General features: G+C 45.4%; 1 protein-coding gene across 2 annotated transcripts in view; it reads right to left on the bottom strand.

The window, feature by feature from the left end:
- TRABD2A (TraB domain containing 2A) overlaps nt 1-14,896 on the bottom strand; it is a gene marked incomplete at both ends in the record, with an annotated part of 34,326 nt that extends 19,430 nt beyond the window's left edge. For both annotated transcript variants that reach the window (XM_084234437.1, XM_084234438.1), the window contains 2 exons: nt 5,150-5,710; nt 14,789-14,896. In XM_084234437.1, coding sequence (XP_084090563.1) covers nt 5,150-5,710; nt 14,789-14,896 — 669 coding nt within the window. The remainder of the gene's footprint in view (nt 1-5,149; nt 5,711-14,788) is intronic.
- Nucleotides 14,897-16,159: the final 1,263 nt, after the last annotated feature.

Here is a 16,159-nt window from a genome sequence, read left to right as displayed (position 1 = left end):
GCTCCAAGCGACTGCTTTCCTCACGTAGGGAACATCAAGGCAGCGGCAGGAGTATGCAGGCACAAACCTTGGATGACACAGAACAGGAGTCGTAACCTGACTCCAGCCTGGAGGATTAAGAATGGTGTCAGCCCTGACATGAGAAGATCAAATCCACAGAGAGGATCAAATCTATTTCCCTTAAATCAAATCAAGATAGCTGAAGGGAAGAATTAGTAACCAGGTAATGAAGGGGAGAAGGAAGGAGAGGGAGAGAAGTGGGGCAAAATCATGGAATTATGAGAAATCTAGAACAGAGAGAAAGCTTCTCTAAGATCATACCCTCTGCTCCCTCAGCAGGCAGTTACAGACACCATCACTTACCCCACAGAGGCTTACTGAGTACTGTCTCCTGAGAGGGCATCAAGTCCTGCGGAAACAATGGGGAATAAAATGGTCCTGCACTGGAGAAGCTGATCGCCAGGATTATAAAGACTTCAGGTTCTGAGGGCAACAACCACATGACACCTTTTCAATGGGTGTGTTCATTAAATGAACATGGGAATGAATGACTCCAGAGGCCCGCTCTTGGTGAGCTCACACCCTAATCCTAGTTAGAAGTCAAAGGTCAGCCAGGCAGGGGTGTTTTAATACTGAGAACTCTATGGATGGAGGGCAAATGAAGAAAGCCATAAGTTCAAGACATCAAAACCCAAGAGAAAAAGAGGGAAAAAAAGATCTGATTAAAACTCAACAACTATTTCCACTAATAGCAAAAACTGCTTCTGTTATAACTGCTAGTAAAACAGAAATTCAAAAAAATTCTATTCCTATTATAAAGACAAACCAATTACCAGCATCATACTTAATGAAATATCACAGGTATTCTCATTCAAGTTAGGGAAAGGAAGGACGCCTTTTATTACCACTACTATTTAGTGCTATTCTAACCAACCAACACATTAGAACAAGAAAAACAAATGAGACGATGAAGGAAAGTGAAAACAAAATATTTATCGATGATATGTTTAGTCACTAAGAAAGCAAGAGAATCAACCAACATTGTTAGAATATATATTCAGTTAACATCTTTCCACTAAATGGTTAAACTAATATATAAAAATTAGTAACCAGATAGAAAATAATGACAAAAGGGTCTTTACACAGCAAAATGTATGTTAAAAATTATGAACACATTTATGAATTGAGCAAAATCTAGATCAAAAATTCTACAAAGTAAAAAAGATTCAGATAAAAATAAATCAAAAGGGTGACATTCCTGGATTGAGGAAAAACATCAGTTCTTCCCAAGTTGATCTAAAAATTAATCATTATCACAATGATTTTAAGACTCATTAAGGAAAGTGACAATATAGGCAAATATTTAAAATGTAGCATAAAGTGACAGTCATGAAGGATGTGGTATTGATACATAAGTAGATAAGCAGATCAATGAAACAAAATGGAAAATCCAGAAACAGAATGTGTGTGTGTGTGTGTGCGCGTGCGCGCGCACACTGTTGACATGCTGAAAATAAAGAGACATGGACAGTCAATGGAGAAAAGCAGACGCAGACCTCTTACACCAAAAAGGGAGCCAGGGCCTGCCTGGTGGTACAAGGGGTTAAGACGCAACCTGTGAAGCTGGAGGCAGCCTCCGCAGCACGAGTTTGATCCCTGGCCAGGGAGGTAATCCACATGATGCAGCAGACCTCTCTTGTCTCCCTTCTGTTCCCTTCAGCAGCGCATTTCAGTAGATCTGCCTGTTGTGCTCCCCACTCTGTCTCTAGTGAATCTTCTCACCACACCCCCACACCTCTGGCCCACACCCCAGCTCTTATACGTATAAATAAATAAATCTTTTAAAAGAAGAAAAGAAAGATATACAATTGAACTTTTATATATATATATGTATTTTTTTACATAACCCCAAACATGCAAAATATTATCATGTCAACATGTAGTCAATATAAAAAATTATTCATGATTTATTGTAAGTTCTTTTTTCATAAAATTTTTTAAATGTGTCATGCATTTCTAACTCGCATCACATCTCAGTTTGGAAACTAAAATTCCACTAGAAATACTTGATCTGTAATTCAGTTTCATAAAATTCGTAATTCAAAAAAGAGATTCACAGGCCTGAGTTGTTCCAAATAACCTTAAAAATTTTCCAATAAAAAAAAAGAATAAAACATATTTGAAGCAAATGCAAAAAAGAAAGTTTACCAATAAATGAATCAAGTTTGTTTTTAAACTTCAATTATAATTAAATTGAATTAAAAATTCAAGAGCTTTACACCCAGCCTCATGTGGCCAATAGCTAATGAAATGGACAACAGAAGTCCAGAACCATTGGCTGCAAAATTCCAGGGTCACACACTGACGATCACAACATCTTTCAGACTCAAAATCACCACGACCTAATTCATCATATGTGGGATCAAATCCAGATCCCTCCATGTGTTAGCTAGTGGTCATGGGCAAGGTTCTTAAGCTCACTGAGCCACAGTTCCTCATCTCTAAAACATAAATGATACTGCCCACTTTGTAAAATTCTAGAATTAAATGTAAATTACCAATGAGGCTTAGCTCATAGAAGACACTGTACGTTATTTCTCTATCCCTTCCACCTGTATAGTGTTTATGAAATGGTTTCCAATTTACTGGGTTTTTTTTTGCCCTGACAATTCATCTGAAAGATGAGAAGACAAGTTCAGAGACATTCAGTGAATGTCTCAAAGTCACACACTGGGAAATGGCAGCACAAGGATTCTATGCCCAGGTCATCTGCCACTGGTTTCTACTACTAGCACAGCAATCCAGCCTCAGCTGAGCCTCAGTCTCCAGCTGCCTAAGAGGTGGGTGGGGTGCTCCAGATTGCAGGCGGCAGGGCTCCTCCCAGGTGAGCTGCCCATGCCTCTGCCCTCTGCCTCTTCCCTGCAACTAGCAAGGAAGGCGGGTTCCAGAGCCCGTGGGGCCTGGCCTTTCCTCCATCTCACTAGTCAGACACCACTGGCATCCTTCTGCAAGAGCTCCACAGAACAAGGAGGCAGGAACCAGCTGCTTCTCAAATGGGCAAGAATAGAAAGGGTCCCAGGGCTCAACTTCTATCAAAACAAGCACAAATGATCTTGTTAAACTCACCCCACTGAAAAGGGACATTCCACCCACCACCACCCCACTAACTCAGATGAAATTCTGCAATTCACATAGCAGGCTGGGTGAATCACAAACATAACGTTAACGTAAAAAGACAAGCACTAAAGGGGCATACTGGGTAACTGCACTTATTTGAAGTCCTAGAACACAAACTAATTTATGCTCAAAGATTTTCAGGACAATGGTTATCCCCAGGGCTGGGGAGCCAGGAAGCTTCTGGAGGGGCCAGTGCTATTCTGTTTCCTGCTCTCGGTGCTGGGCACATGGCTGTGTTTGTGAAAATTCACAGGTGCTGTGTGTGTGTGTGTGTGTGTGTATGTATGAAAACTTTATACTAACTTTTGGGGTGATGGAAATGAAAAGTGCAACATCTTAGCCTGGGTGGTGGTTATATGGATATGCATGCATACATACATATGCATATGGTAAACATCACTGAGCTGTACACAAAGGTTATGAGCATTTTACTATTTATCTCTATAAATAAATCTTGTTTAAGTTACACTTAAACAAGAGGCTCAGGGGCCTCCCCGGTGGCACAGCGGTTGAGCGCTGGGTTAGGAAGCTGCCCGCAGCCTCTGCAGCGCCAGTTCGATCCCCAGCTGCTCCCTGGCCACCGGAGGAGGGTCCCACATGGCGCACAGACCTCTCCTGCCACCCACTGCTCCCCTCAGCAGTGTACTTCGGTCCTTCTGCCTGCTCTGCTCCCTGCTCTGGCTCTGGTGAATTCTCTCACCCTCCCGCGCTTCTGACTGTACCCAGTGCTTGTATAAATAAATAAATAAATCTTTAAAAAAAAAAAAAAGAGGCTCAGGAATAAATCATATAATGTTTTATTTTAAATATAAACAATTTCAACTTTATTAGCTTAACTTCAAGGCCTTATAAGAAAGTTAGTTTGTAGATATTAAATACCTACAGGAACCCTAAAAGTATGTGATGAAATAAAGAAAACTTGTTTTTCTTATCATCCCAACATGTATTACATGCTTTTGTTACTCAGTTTAATCAGGTCATTCTTTAAGAGGCTGCTTTGAGAGGATGTGGACAATGTGAAAGCCAGACAGGCCATGGACTATGGGGTTTCAATTTACAGTCAACAACCATTATTTGTTATTGTTAAATTCTATGAAATCACCATGAACTCTCAATTACTGAACATTAAATTCACTTTCTTTCTTATTGAAACGTTTTGTATTTTCATCCTATGCCACCTTACAGACCACATATGCTTTGGTTTCATAGCTTATTAGGCATGTAGTTTAAACAAAAACAAACAAACTTCAGGTCTCCCTGGTGGCGCAAGGGGTTAAGAGATAACCTATTAAGATTACCGCAGCCACTGCAGTACGAGTTCAATCCCCACCAGGGAACAATCCACATGGCGCAGCAGAACTCTCCTGACTAGCCCACTGCTCCCCTCCACAGTGTATTTCAGGCAATCTACCTGTTTTGTTCCCCACTCTGTCTCTGGTGAATCCTCTCACCCCTCGCACCTCTGGCCTGTACCCCAATTATTGTATGCATAAATAAATAAATCTTTTTAAAAAATAACCAAACTTCTGTAGAATTACCTACAGGTAAAAATTAAATCATTCTCAGATTTGTTGTTTCACCCCTTCTATTGTTGATATTTGGCAATATATTAGGTCCATAAAACCTGACCAATAAGTAGTTATATCTACTTTAGATAAGTGGGTTTTTAAGCAGTTGTGTGTGTACATATTTGTACATGTATATTGTCTGTGACCTAGTACATTCAGATAGTTTTTCTAATAAATTCATATAGTTTTCAAAATAGCATTGATTCTGTTTGTGAGATATTACTTAAAGTAAAATCATGATGGGACTTGGCAATTCATGGACTGATTTTTTTAATTCCCAGAATAACATTCTTGAACAAAGACAATTTTTAGATAAACTGTGCTGCTCGTCCACCTCCTACATGTCCTCCAGTAGATTCACCCACGCAGTCAAATGCCACCAAGTCAAGCAAGGAGGGTCTTACCTGTGAAAAATTGAGCCCGTTGAGCGGATGGCACTGCTCTTCCACCTTTTCCACCGCCCCTGTCTGTTTCCTCAACCTCTCGGCCTCCTGGGCGAGGTACAGGTCTAAGACGGGCACCCCACGGGACTTAATGTCCACCTCGGTCAGGGAGTTGACCATGAGCATCACCCAGATGGGCCTCTTCCGCTCCCAGTTCCCCGCGATGGCATTGAAGAGGTAGTCGGCATAGAGGCCCTTACCGCGCTGGTCCGGGGTCATCCACGAGGGCATCATGAGCTTCACGTACTCCAGGTGGCGCTTGAGGCGGCAGTAGATGTCCCTGGGAAGCACGTCCTGCAGGTTCTCCCCCTGCGGCAGCATCTGACAGCTGGTGAGGGCCGAGATAGTGTAGGGGTCGGTGAGGTCCAGCTCAAAATACACAATGCTGCTCTGCTGAAAAGCCTCCTTGGAATTGTCCGGGATGAAGTCCCAAACCCGCGTGTAGGGAACGTGGATCGTACCAAAGAAGTAAGAGGGTGGGTCTCTCTTTATGGTCCACAAGAAGGAATTCAACTCACTTTGCTGAAAGGAAAGCAGACAATATCAAGGCATGATATGGAGGGTCAAAAACCTGAGAGGGGGGTCTTCCTGGTGGTGCAAGGGCTTAGACACAGCCTATGAAGCTGTCCACATCCTCTGCTGCACAAGTTCAATCCCCAGCCAGGGAGCTAACCACATGGCGCAGGACACCTCTCCTGTCTCACCTGCTCTGCTCCCCACTTTGTCTCTGGTGAATCCTTTCACCCCCACACACATACCTCTGGCCTGTACCCCAGTTCTTGTATGCATAAATGAATAAATCTTTTTTTAAAAAAAGAAAGAAAGAAACCTGAGAGGAGAAAGTGAATTAAAATGACAAGTCACACTAGGGGAGAAAAATTATCATATTAGGACTTAGACTTTTGAGTCTAGAGGGTCACCTGCCAGGAGGGGGAGTCTTTCATGCAGGCTGCATTTCAGCATCCTTTCCCACGCCCCCCAACCCATTTCCATCAAAATGTTAATTAAAATGAGAAAGCAAGAGAATCACCGGCTGTGAGCTTGACCCAGCCTGCCCTACAAATAAACTGGGCAAAAGTTAAAGAGGAGATTCCCATGGGACTCCCAGGACACACCTGGTACAGGTAAGGAACAGCTGAAGAGCCCACTGTTACCTCCCAGGCAGACCTGATGGTCTCAGCTTCTTCAGATCTCAAATCCAACCTTCCCAAAGGCAGAAGTTCTCAACTCTGGCTGCACATGGCAATCACCTGCAAAGCTTCTAAAAGTTCGATAGCATATGGGTTCCACCCCAGACCAATCACACCAGGCTCTGTTGAGGTGGCTTCAGAGGTGCTATTTTTAAAGCTCCTCTAGTTATTCAAATTTGGAGTCAAGCTGGACACCACAAACTTAATGAGACCCTGATCTCACAGTTCACTCTTGGCCCTATCAGATGTGAATGATCCTATTGAATTTCTTTCTCACAAAAGCCTCCTGGTTCAATGACAGAGATTCTCTTCCTTGTGGTTTTACAGGCTGAGCAGTGGTATGCGTCTACCTGAGGTCACAGCATTTTGCCCCTTAATCCTAAGTGTCTCTTAGTCTCGGCAGAGGCATCTATGAAGGGTCCAGGTATTAAGAGGCCCTGTCCAGAGAAGAGTACAAGACAGCCCTCAAGTTCAAAAGCCAGTGCAAGTATAAAAGTCAGATACACACATGGTTGAGTCATGCATCATGCAAGCAAAAACTGGTTTATAGACAAGAAAGATTTGGAGTGTGTACCCCTTGCAAAAGTCTTTCATTTCATCCACTTTTTATATAACACACTTTGTTGTGTGGTTTCAGTTGACAAGCAATTCTCATTATTTGTCATAGTTATGTGCTATAAAGTCACCATGAGCACTGTATTATTGAATACTGAACTATTATTGTTCCCAGGGGAGACATAGTTTCCTTCAAGACTCTGGTCACAACAGTTTCACCAACAACAGTGCACATCGATATAGATGTGTACTTGTGCTGACAAGCAACTTTTTTAATAGATTTTGTTGATTCACTAACATTGAACTCACAAGTCACTATAACTCATGCCTGAATAAAGTTCGTCTAACACAAGTACCTTTTCCAAAGGCTCAGATCAGCCTTCTGTGTTTAGGGACCCTAGATAACACTTCAGTGCTACACTTGAGGCCATTTTAAACAGTGAACTCTCCTACAGAAACACAAAGTGCCAAAAACATGGCAGTAAGTAGACTACCAAAAGGACACTTAAGATCTGAGAGCTGAACCAAGAAGTCAGGGTGTCGTGGACTTGCTCAGCCTCAGCTGAGGATATGCACACGGGGTGACTCAAATTTTTTGAAATTCTAAACGTGTCTGCAAATAACCATGAAAGCACCGCAAATATTTATTTTGGGGTTACAAATCAATTTTAGAAAGCAGATAAATTCACAAATGTGGAATCCACAAGTAATGAGAATCTATTGTATTTGCATTTGTGCATTATTATTTGGTGGCAGCAACCTGATTTCAAATGAAATATGACAAAGAAATCAAAATATAGGACCCATGAAAATGGATCTGGTGGGAATAGGGACCCACTCCTACCCTTCAACCTTCTCTTCTATAACTACCCCCTTTGCCACCTGACCACAAAACCACTCAGGTGAGGGCAGAGCAGGCAGGTAAACACATGGACTGGAGGTGTTTACTCTGCTAGGGTTCTCGAGCAGCAAAGGAGCCCCTAACTCTCAATAATGGAGATTGAGTAAGCAGCCCAAGCCAGTGCCGGCCACATGGGAGCAGGCCTGGTATTCCAGAATGGGGTTTTCAAATGAAATGAGAAATCTTTTTCAAAAGAAATGAGAATCTTCCAAATGGAAAATGTTGCCTCGGTTTTCTTAAACACCAGGCCTCCAGCCTGAGACCTTGTTTTTTAGATATTTAAATTGCAGTTCTGCTCATATACCCACCTTTTCAAGAATACACTAATTGGGCAAAAGTAGCTTAAATTCTGCTTCTGTCTCCGGTAGCCCACCAAAATTTTTAAAAGCCACTTCACTTCTCTATATGTCAGACAGTTTCTTCATCTATAAAAGTTAGATCACAACCTCTGTTACAGAATATGGGAGAGACAAATTAGATAGGTAATTGTTAAGTGACTGAATGAATGAAAGGAGGCATTTAAAAGATAAATTTAAATACCTATTCATATTAACAGATGAATCATGTACAGGGTATTCAGCCAGTCCTCAGGCATCATTTATGTAGTGATGAGAGTTATTTAAATAGTTTTAAAAGTCAAATTAAAACTGTAAAACTGTCTACCCAAAAATGGCTGCCAAGTCTAAGCAATCAAATGTTTTGCTGTGGGTTAGATCAAGCTGGTAGATAAACCCTGGTTAGATGCTAATCAAAAGCTGAGATTGATAGCTATGACTTCAGTTAATTTAAAAAGATAACAAAATAATTACCCGTAAATGCAACTGGTTGGCTAAAGGTGACCTTTCAACCATAGGTATAGTTTGGTTCTTTTGTCTTTTTTTTTTTTTTTAAGATTTATCCATTTATAAATGGATGCGCGGGAGGGTGAGAGGATTCACCAGAGCCAGAGTGGGGAGCAGAACAGGCCGACTGATGAAATACGCTGCTGAGGGGAGTAGAGGGCAAGACAGGAGAGGTCTGCTGCACCATGTGGGTATCTCGCCGGCCAGCGGGGATCAAACCTGCGCCGCAGAGGCTGCGGACAGCTTCACAGTGTGGTGCTCAACGGCCTGTGCCACCAAGGAGGCCCTCTTTTGTTTTTCTTATGGGGAAGAGTTGATGATCAAAGGAGCCCTGGGTGGTGATATTACTGGGTCCCATTGACCTAGCCAAGCCATTTGGTGGCATAAGTTTCGTGCAGTCTACTTGAGGACTGTTTCCAACTAGGTGATGTGGCAAAGAGCTGAAAAGTTCCTGTTAAACCTCTGGGCACCTAGTTCATAGTCATCTATCAGAAGACCATGATATTAAACCAATATACTCCCAGGAAAACAAAACCCTTTATGCAGAGTTATGGGGTTGGGAGGGAGAGGGGAGACATTGCTTGTTTGGTTTTGGTCTTGGTTTGTTTTTATCCGGTACACTGAATCTACCTTAAATCCACCCATCCTGCCTCAAAATTCCTCTACCTTCTTTAGAAACAGTCTGTTCAAACATACACATCCATTTTCATCTTATTATTTAATTGTTGCTTTTTCATTTGATATCATTTGATATCTAGAAATGGGGTCATGGTATGATCTTTTCATTGGAAACTGCTTAGACTTTAAAAAACAGCCTTGCAATAATAATAATGACACAAGCGTAACCAGCTGATAGTAATGGTCTTTGGAGCCAGGCCTCATCCTGTCACTGCATGAGGGTGGTCCCACCGCATCTGCGTCTCGCACTCACTTGTTTCACAATTACTTAAGTTGCGCCTACCTGGTGTTAGGCACTGTTCTAGGTGCCAGGCGCCAGTGTGTTCTAGGATGCGGGAATACAGAAGTGAATGAAGCACAATACCTGCCTCAGGTACATTAATGAGAATTGCTGTGGAGAATGTGAAACAGGAAAGAGAGTAGTTACAGAGGTGCTCTCACATTGGGTGTGCAGGAAAGTCCTTGGATATCCTTGGAGGTAGTATATTTAAGCCTCGCTGAGAAGAAGGTGAGAGGGCAAACCATGGGCCTATCTGAGAGAATATCCCCTCGAGTAAGAGGGAACAGCAGTGCAAAGGCCCTGAGGCAAGAGGCCCTCTGATGTGTTGGAGGGGCCTCAAGGAGGCCTGCCTATAAGGTAAAATACAAAAGAAAAAATTTTAAAGGAGGTCTGCAGGGCTGCAATGGGATGACTGAAGAGGAACACAGGAGACAGAGTTCAGAGAGGTGAGAGAGACCAGACCACACTGTGCCTGCTGGTTATTGGAAGAGCTCAGGCTTTTGTGTTGAGTAGGATGAGAGCTGTTGCAGGCTTTTATGAGAAGAGTGACATGATGTGTTACCAGATCACTCTGGCTGCTGTGATGAACAGATGATTTTTTTTTTTTTTTTTTGGTGGGACCCTCGCCGGTGGCCGGGGAATGAACAGGCGCTGCGGGCAGCCTCGCAGCCCAGCGCTCAACCACTGCGCCACCACAGGAGGCCCTGTGATGAACAGATGATTAAAGGATGAGGGCAGATACAAGAAGGCCAGTTAGGAAGTTACAGATATGATTCAAGTGAGAGAACAGAGTGGCAGTGACAGAATTGAAGAGACGTGATCAGATTCTGGATTGCCTCTGAAAGTCAGAGCTAACAGAATTTGCTGATGAATCAGTTAATTAAACGGAAGAAGTTGCCATTGACTGAGATAGAGAGGACGGGGTCGAACAGGATTCAAGAAGTAGGTTAGAAGTTTTGGGTTAGGTCAACTGTTGAGTTGACATGTCAAGCAGACAACCAAGTGAGGAAGTTGAGTTGATGAGTAAATGTGTGAGTCTAGAGTTTGCAGAAATAAAAAGGAAGGCATGATCACCATTTAAATGTTATTTAAAACCATGGGACTAGATGAGATTTCCAAGGGACTAAGGGTAAACAGGACAGAAAGGTCTAGCAAAGGTACTACTTTGCCAAGTCAAAGGAAAGAAGAGCAGTCAGCAAAAGAGAATAGAAAGTGACCAGTGAGATTATTAGGAAAATCAGAAGAGGACGGCAATCAACAAGAGTGGTTTGGTTTTTGTTTTGTTTTGTTTTGTTTTTAAAGATTTATTTATTTATGAATACAAGAACTGGGGTACAGGCCAGAGGTATGGGGAGTAAGAGGATTCACCAGAGACAGAATGGGGAGCAGAACAGGCAGACTGACTGAAAAACACTGCTGAGGGGAGCGGGAGAGGTCTGCTGCACCACGTGGGTAGCTCCCTGGCCAAGGATCAAAGTTGTGCTGCAGTGGCTACGGATAGCTTCGTAATCTGAGACTTATCCCCTTACGCCACCAGGGAGGCCCAACAAGAGCATTTTAAGAGAAGGAAGCAAGTAGGCTCAATGAGCCAAAGGGGCTGAGGCGCTGACAACAGCCCTTTAGAGGCAACAGCACTTCAGTTACTGGGACCCTGGACAAGAACAATTTTGTGGCATGGCAAGGGTGAAAGCATGCCCAGGGCCCATGCAGGAGAGAATGAGAAGAATTTGGAGGACAAACAAATAAATAAGATAATGGCCTTTTCCAGATGAAGAAACGGAAGCCTTGAGATGCTAATTATGTTGCACAAGGTCTCATAACTATTAAGTGGTAGATCCAGGATTTGAAATCAGGCACGCTGGCTCCTGAGATCCCAGCTTCAAGCACCACATTCTTTGGCCTTAACATGCAACAGATTTTATCTGTGGCTCAGAGCCACATCTCTTTCAATGAATACTCTGTTACATTCACTGTTGCTCAGGTGCAAGACCTGACTCCCAGGTGAGACTCTGTCCATCTCCCCTGCCCAAGCCCTGATGACCTGCCCAGATAAATCCACATTGACATCTTTACATCCTCAAACTGCCACCTTTTCCCCACTCCCTCTTTTCAAGAGAACACAATGAGGGTAGGGGGTTGTCCACTTGCTTTAAGCCATGAGTGTTAAGTGTTTTTAAAGAAATAAGCCTGATATCATCAAGCTCCTTCAATAAATGGAGTGCGGTCTGCACCCTGCCTCACACTGCACCAGCAACCACTCGTGCAGAACACTGACACCCCCACGGGCCATGCCTTGGGGAAGGCACAAGCTGCAAGAGGAGTTGTCAGGGCTTCTGATTAAGGATTTCCTGGCCTTTACCCCCAGGAATGCCCCCACTAATCACCAATCACACAGATGCAACCATCCCTGCCTCCCTCATATTGACACCCTCAGGGCTAGGGCTGTTTGTCCACATATACACCAAAAAATCCCACCAACTGCTCTATTACCCCAGTTCACTATAACCGTAGTCACCACATGCTACTAGAGGAAGCCATTTATTTTAACATTATGATGATTTAAAAGATAAAACAACATGATTGGTATGTCCCTCAAAACCTCACTGCAATCATTCTGAGAAAGACAGGACAAGTTCTGTCACCTAGATCACCAGAGATTTTAACGTGTGTGTGTGTGTGTGTGTGTGTGTATGTCCCTTGCAATGAAACAAGGGAGCACTCAGTTCCCTGGCATCCCAGGGCCCCGGACCACTGCACTTGTGCAGTTGTACATTTCAGCAGGTCAGCCAGAAGGATACTAAAGTAAACTGACTTGAGTCAGCCTTTCATTGCACATCTCCTGTGGTACTCTTCTGGACCCTGGGGAGAGAGCAGCAAACAAAATAAACAGAAGAGCACGCGGGGATGGGGAGAGCAAGAAATAAAACTTTTTATCAGACAGTAGTTAAGTGCTACAGAGAAAAATAAAGCAGGGAAGGCAGATGGAGGGGCTTGACATAATGTTTAACAGGATAATCAGAAAGGGTCTCATTGAGAGACACTTGAGCAAAAACCAGATGGAAGTAAAGGAGCGAGCATATGGGTGTCTGGGGGAAGAAATAGCAAGTGTAAAAGAGCTCAGGCAGGAATAGTAAAGAGCACGCAAGAGTTCTGTTTGAGTATTGATAAGGAAGAGATTCCATCTGTGTGGTGCCGGGGTAAAGCTTGCAGTGTCTAAAGACAGACTTCCGCTGAGAAGACCTCTAATGATTAACAAAAGTTGAAAACCAAGCCAACTCTCAGCCACAGTGCCTCCAGGATGCTGTAGAAGCCGCTGCAGCGGGCGGAGGCTGGATTCAGAGCTTCGCTGTATGGTCTCAGCACTGCAGCCCTGGAGAGGCCCAGGACAGTGCCGTCAGGGCACACAGTTCAAGCACACAGCCCTGCCACTGATGGGCCTTCTGACCCACCTTGCAGGGGAGGAGACAGTCCCACGGACAGAACAGTGACTCAAAGTGTGATCCAGAGACATGTGCATGTCCCCAAGACCCTGTCAAGGAGTCTGGAAAGCCAAAGCTATTTTCATAATACTACTAAGATATTTTTCTCTTTCATGCTTATTCTCTCACAAGTGTACAAACAGAACTTTCTAGAGGCTACAGACATGTAATAACAGCACTCTGACAATTAAAGGCCTGTATACGTGTGTATTTTTGTGTTTCACTCGTATTTGCCCTAATGCACCTAAATAAAAGTTCTCCAGAGTCCTCAATACTGTTTTAGAATGCCAAGGTGCTCAGAGACCCAAAAGTTTGAGTGCTGTTGAGGACAAATTGAAGAAAGGAGAGAAAACTACCAAGACTGTCCCATCACAATATAATTACAAGTTGGTAATAGATTTTGCTATAGCGAAAGACATTCTGCTCTCACATGAGTTGACAGCTGCTACTTGTCATACAGAGCATAAAGCCTCCGCACAGCAGGCTTTAAATTACCCAGGTGATGACTGCCCTCCCTCACCCCTTCCTGTCCCCACAACCAGACTCCTGTCATTCTAGAGGGAGAACCTCCGTGTGTCCACAGCCCAGGGTGCCTTGGGGCACAGTGTGCAACCCAGGAGCCAGGAAAGGTTGTTAGGTTACCCTCTCCTTTGCTGTAGGTTGGAGGATAAAAAAAAATTACCAAAATTCAGAAATGGGTCGGGTCCGCATGCTGAGCAGGTGTCACCAATGGTGGGTCAACCCCTAAATACCATCCTGTGTCCAAGAGCTCACAGGCCACCCAGAGTACAAACTTCGGTGACCCTCCCCAGCACCACGGATCCACAGAGATGTGACCCAGTGGTAGAAAGGCACAAAACCTCCACTACGTTCAAAAGTGAGGGATTTGAAAACCACGGAAAATTCTGAGATAAAGAAAACTGATCAGAAGGAAACATTCATCTCGAAAGCAGTACAGTCTGGGAGACGATCTCCGCTAGGTTTCTTCTCCAACAGGGCTGGCTGGATACAGGCAGGTCACCGGCCTCCCTCACTTAGGATCCTCTCACCCTTCAAAACTCTCTCGCAAAAGTCTGAGGATGCTCCCTTAGCTTAAACGCGAGGCTGTCAAAGGTAGTCACTCGGAGAACCAGCTCCCTGACCTGTAGCACGAAGGTCTCTGTGCCTCAGTTTCCCAGATCGGTAAAACAGGGTAGTGGTTCCCCCAAGTCCATCTAACTCAGGCGTTGAGTAAACAGAGGTTAAACCATGCATCATCTGCAAGATGCTTTTGGTATTTCCACAAGAGCAAGAGAAATTAAATTCTAGGGAAGAGACGGCAGAACAAACGTCCAAAGTAAATGCGCCCAAGTCCCGGCCCCCCTGGGTCTTCACTGATTCGTCCAGCGAATGCCCGCGAAGCAGACTGGCGAGACCAGGGGTCCTTGCCCAGAACCCCTTGGATCAACTAAGAGCGAGGACTGGGGAACCGGGTCTCCAGCGGCTGGAGAGCTGCGCTCCCAGAAGGGGGTTCCAGGGCCAAGCCGGGACGCGCGAGCTGGAAGGCGCGGCCGAGGGAGGTGGGAGTCGGCGCCCAGAGTCGGCTCGGGGTCCGAGCGCGCTGCTCCCGGAGTCGGGGAGCAGCCACCCCGGGGGGTTCCGGGAGCACCTCGCCCGCGCCCGACGCGTGCCTTACTTGGGGCTTGAGGTCGCAGTTGGCAGAGGCGAGGGCGCCGCGCCGGGGGGCTGCGCCCGAGCGCAGGAGACACAGGGTCGGCAGCAGGAACCAGCTCCAGGGACTCATCCTCCTTCCAGCGGCTCCGAGGCCCGGGACGCGGAGCGAGAGCGGGAGGGAGCGGTGGCCGCCCGGCCCCGCTAGCCCGTGGCGGCCGGGCAGCGGACTCCCCGCGAGTCGGCCATGGCAGACGGGCTGGGGGGCTGAGGATGAGGGGGTCCGGGGGGCGCTCGCCCGCTGCCCCGCGCCTCTAGCCTGCTCCCTCTGCAGTTCGCGCGGCCGCCTCCGGGCGGGGCCCGGGGATCCCGGCGGCAGTGGCCACGTGGGACCTGGCCCGGACCCCCCCCAAAGCCCCGCCTCGCTGCCCCGCAGCGGCAGGTCAGCCCTGCACCGAGGCGGCCGCGGGAGCCCAGGCGCCCCGCTCCCCCCGCGCAAACCCTGCCCCGGCCGCCGGCCACCTCGTGGGCCGCAGAGAAGGGGAGAGTGGAGTCCAGCGCTGCCATCTCCATTCAGCCTAAAATTGTGCTGGCTGCTGCCCTTACTTCTGTGCTCACGCTGTCAATTCTGAATGGGAAGAGGTGGATCAAAGAAACAAGCGAAACGCTATGTTTAAAGGAAAGTTCATTTTTAACAAAGGAAGTCGTATGGAAGATCTGTCTATAAAAGAGAGGAACAGACGTGTGGGTATCCACTTGGAGTCCGGAACCACAAAAACCGCACTCCATTAATTGCCCTCGTAAGGGATTCAGGGGAATAATAGAAAGGATGTTATCTCCACACTTGAAGGATTGCTGCAAAGATTTAAAATGTGGACATTTGTTTTCTAAATGGCGCACATTGGAGGCCTGCGAAACGTGTTTGCGTCCTTTCCATCCCAAGGGGCTTTTCTGAGTCTTGATCCTTCAGGAAGAAAATATTGCAAATGTTACTAGCTATAGCAGGCCTCTCCCATCTCTCTCCCAGTCGTGAGTGCATTTTATCACCTACCTTTATAATCTGAACTTACACGTGATTAACTTCTGAGTGGTGTTGTAATGGGGCATTTGTAGCCCGGAGTCATAATTGTTTTAAGTCCCAGTCTATTTTTAGACTCTGAAGGAAACTCTGAACTGATGGAGGGGGTTCATTTCCATACAATGGGAGAAATTTCTCTGAGACTGAGAAGCCCAACTGGGTACTGCAGTAAAGAACCCCTAGCTTTAGGAATCCCCAGCTTTGAAAACTCAAGTTTTTCTAGCTTTGATACCACAGACGTCTAGGCTTCAGATGTTTTTGTGAAATCGGTAACTTCTCCACTTCTACCACTTTGAGGATTTGCTTTCTGGGGTTCTC

This window comes from Talpa europaea, assembly GCF_964194135.1.
Source record: "Talpa europaea genome assembly, chromosome: 6".
Classification (NCBI taxonomy): Eukaryota; Metazoa; Chordata; class Mammalia; order Eulipotyphla; family Talpidae; genus Talpa; species Talpa europaea.
Note: the sequence above shows the minus strand (reverse complement) of the source record. Positions and strands in the feature narration are given on the sequence as shown.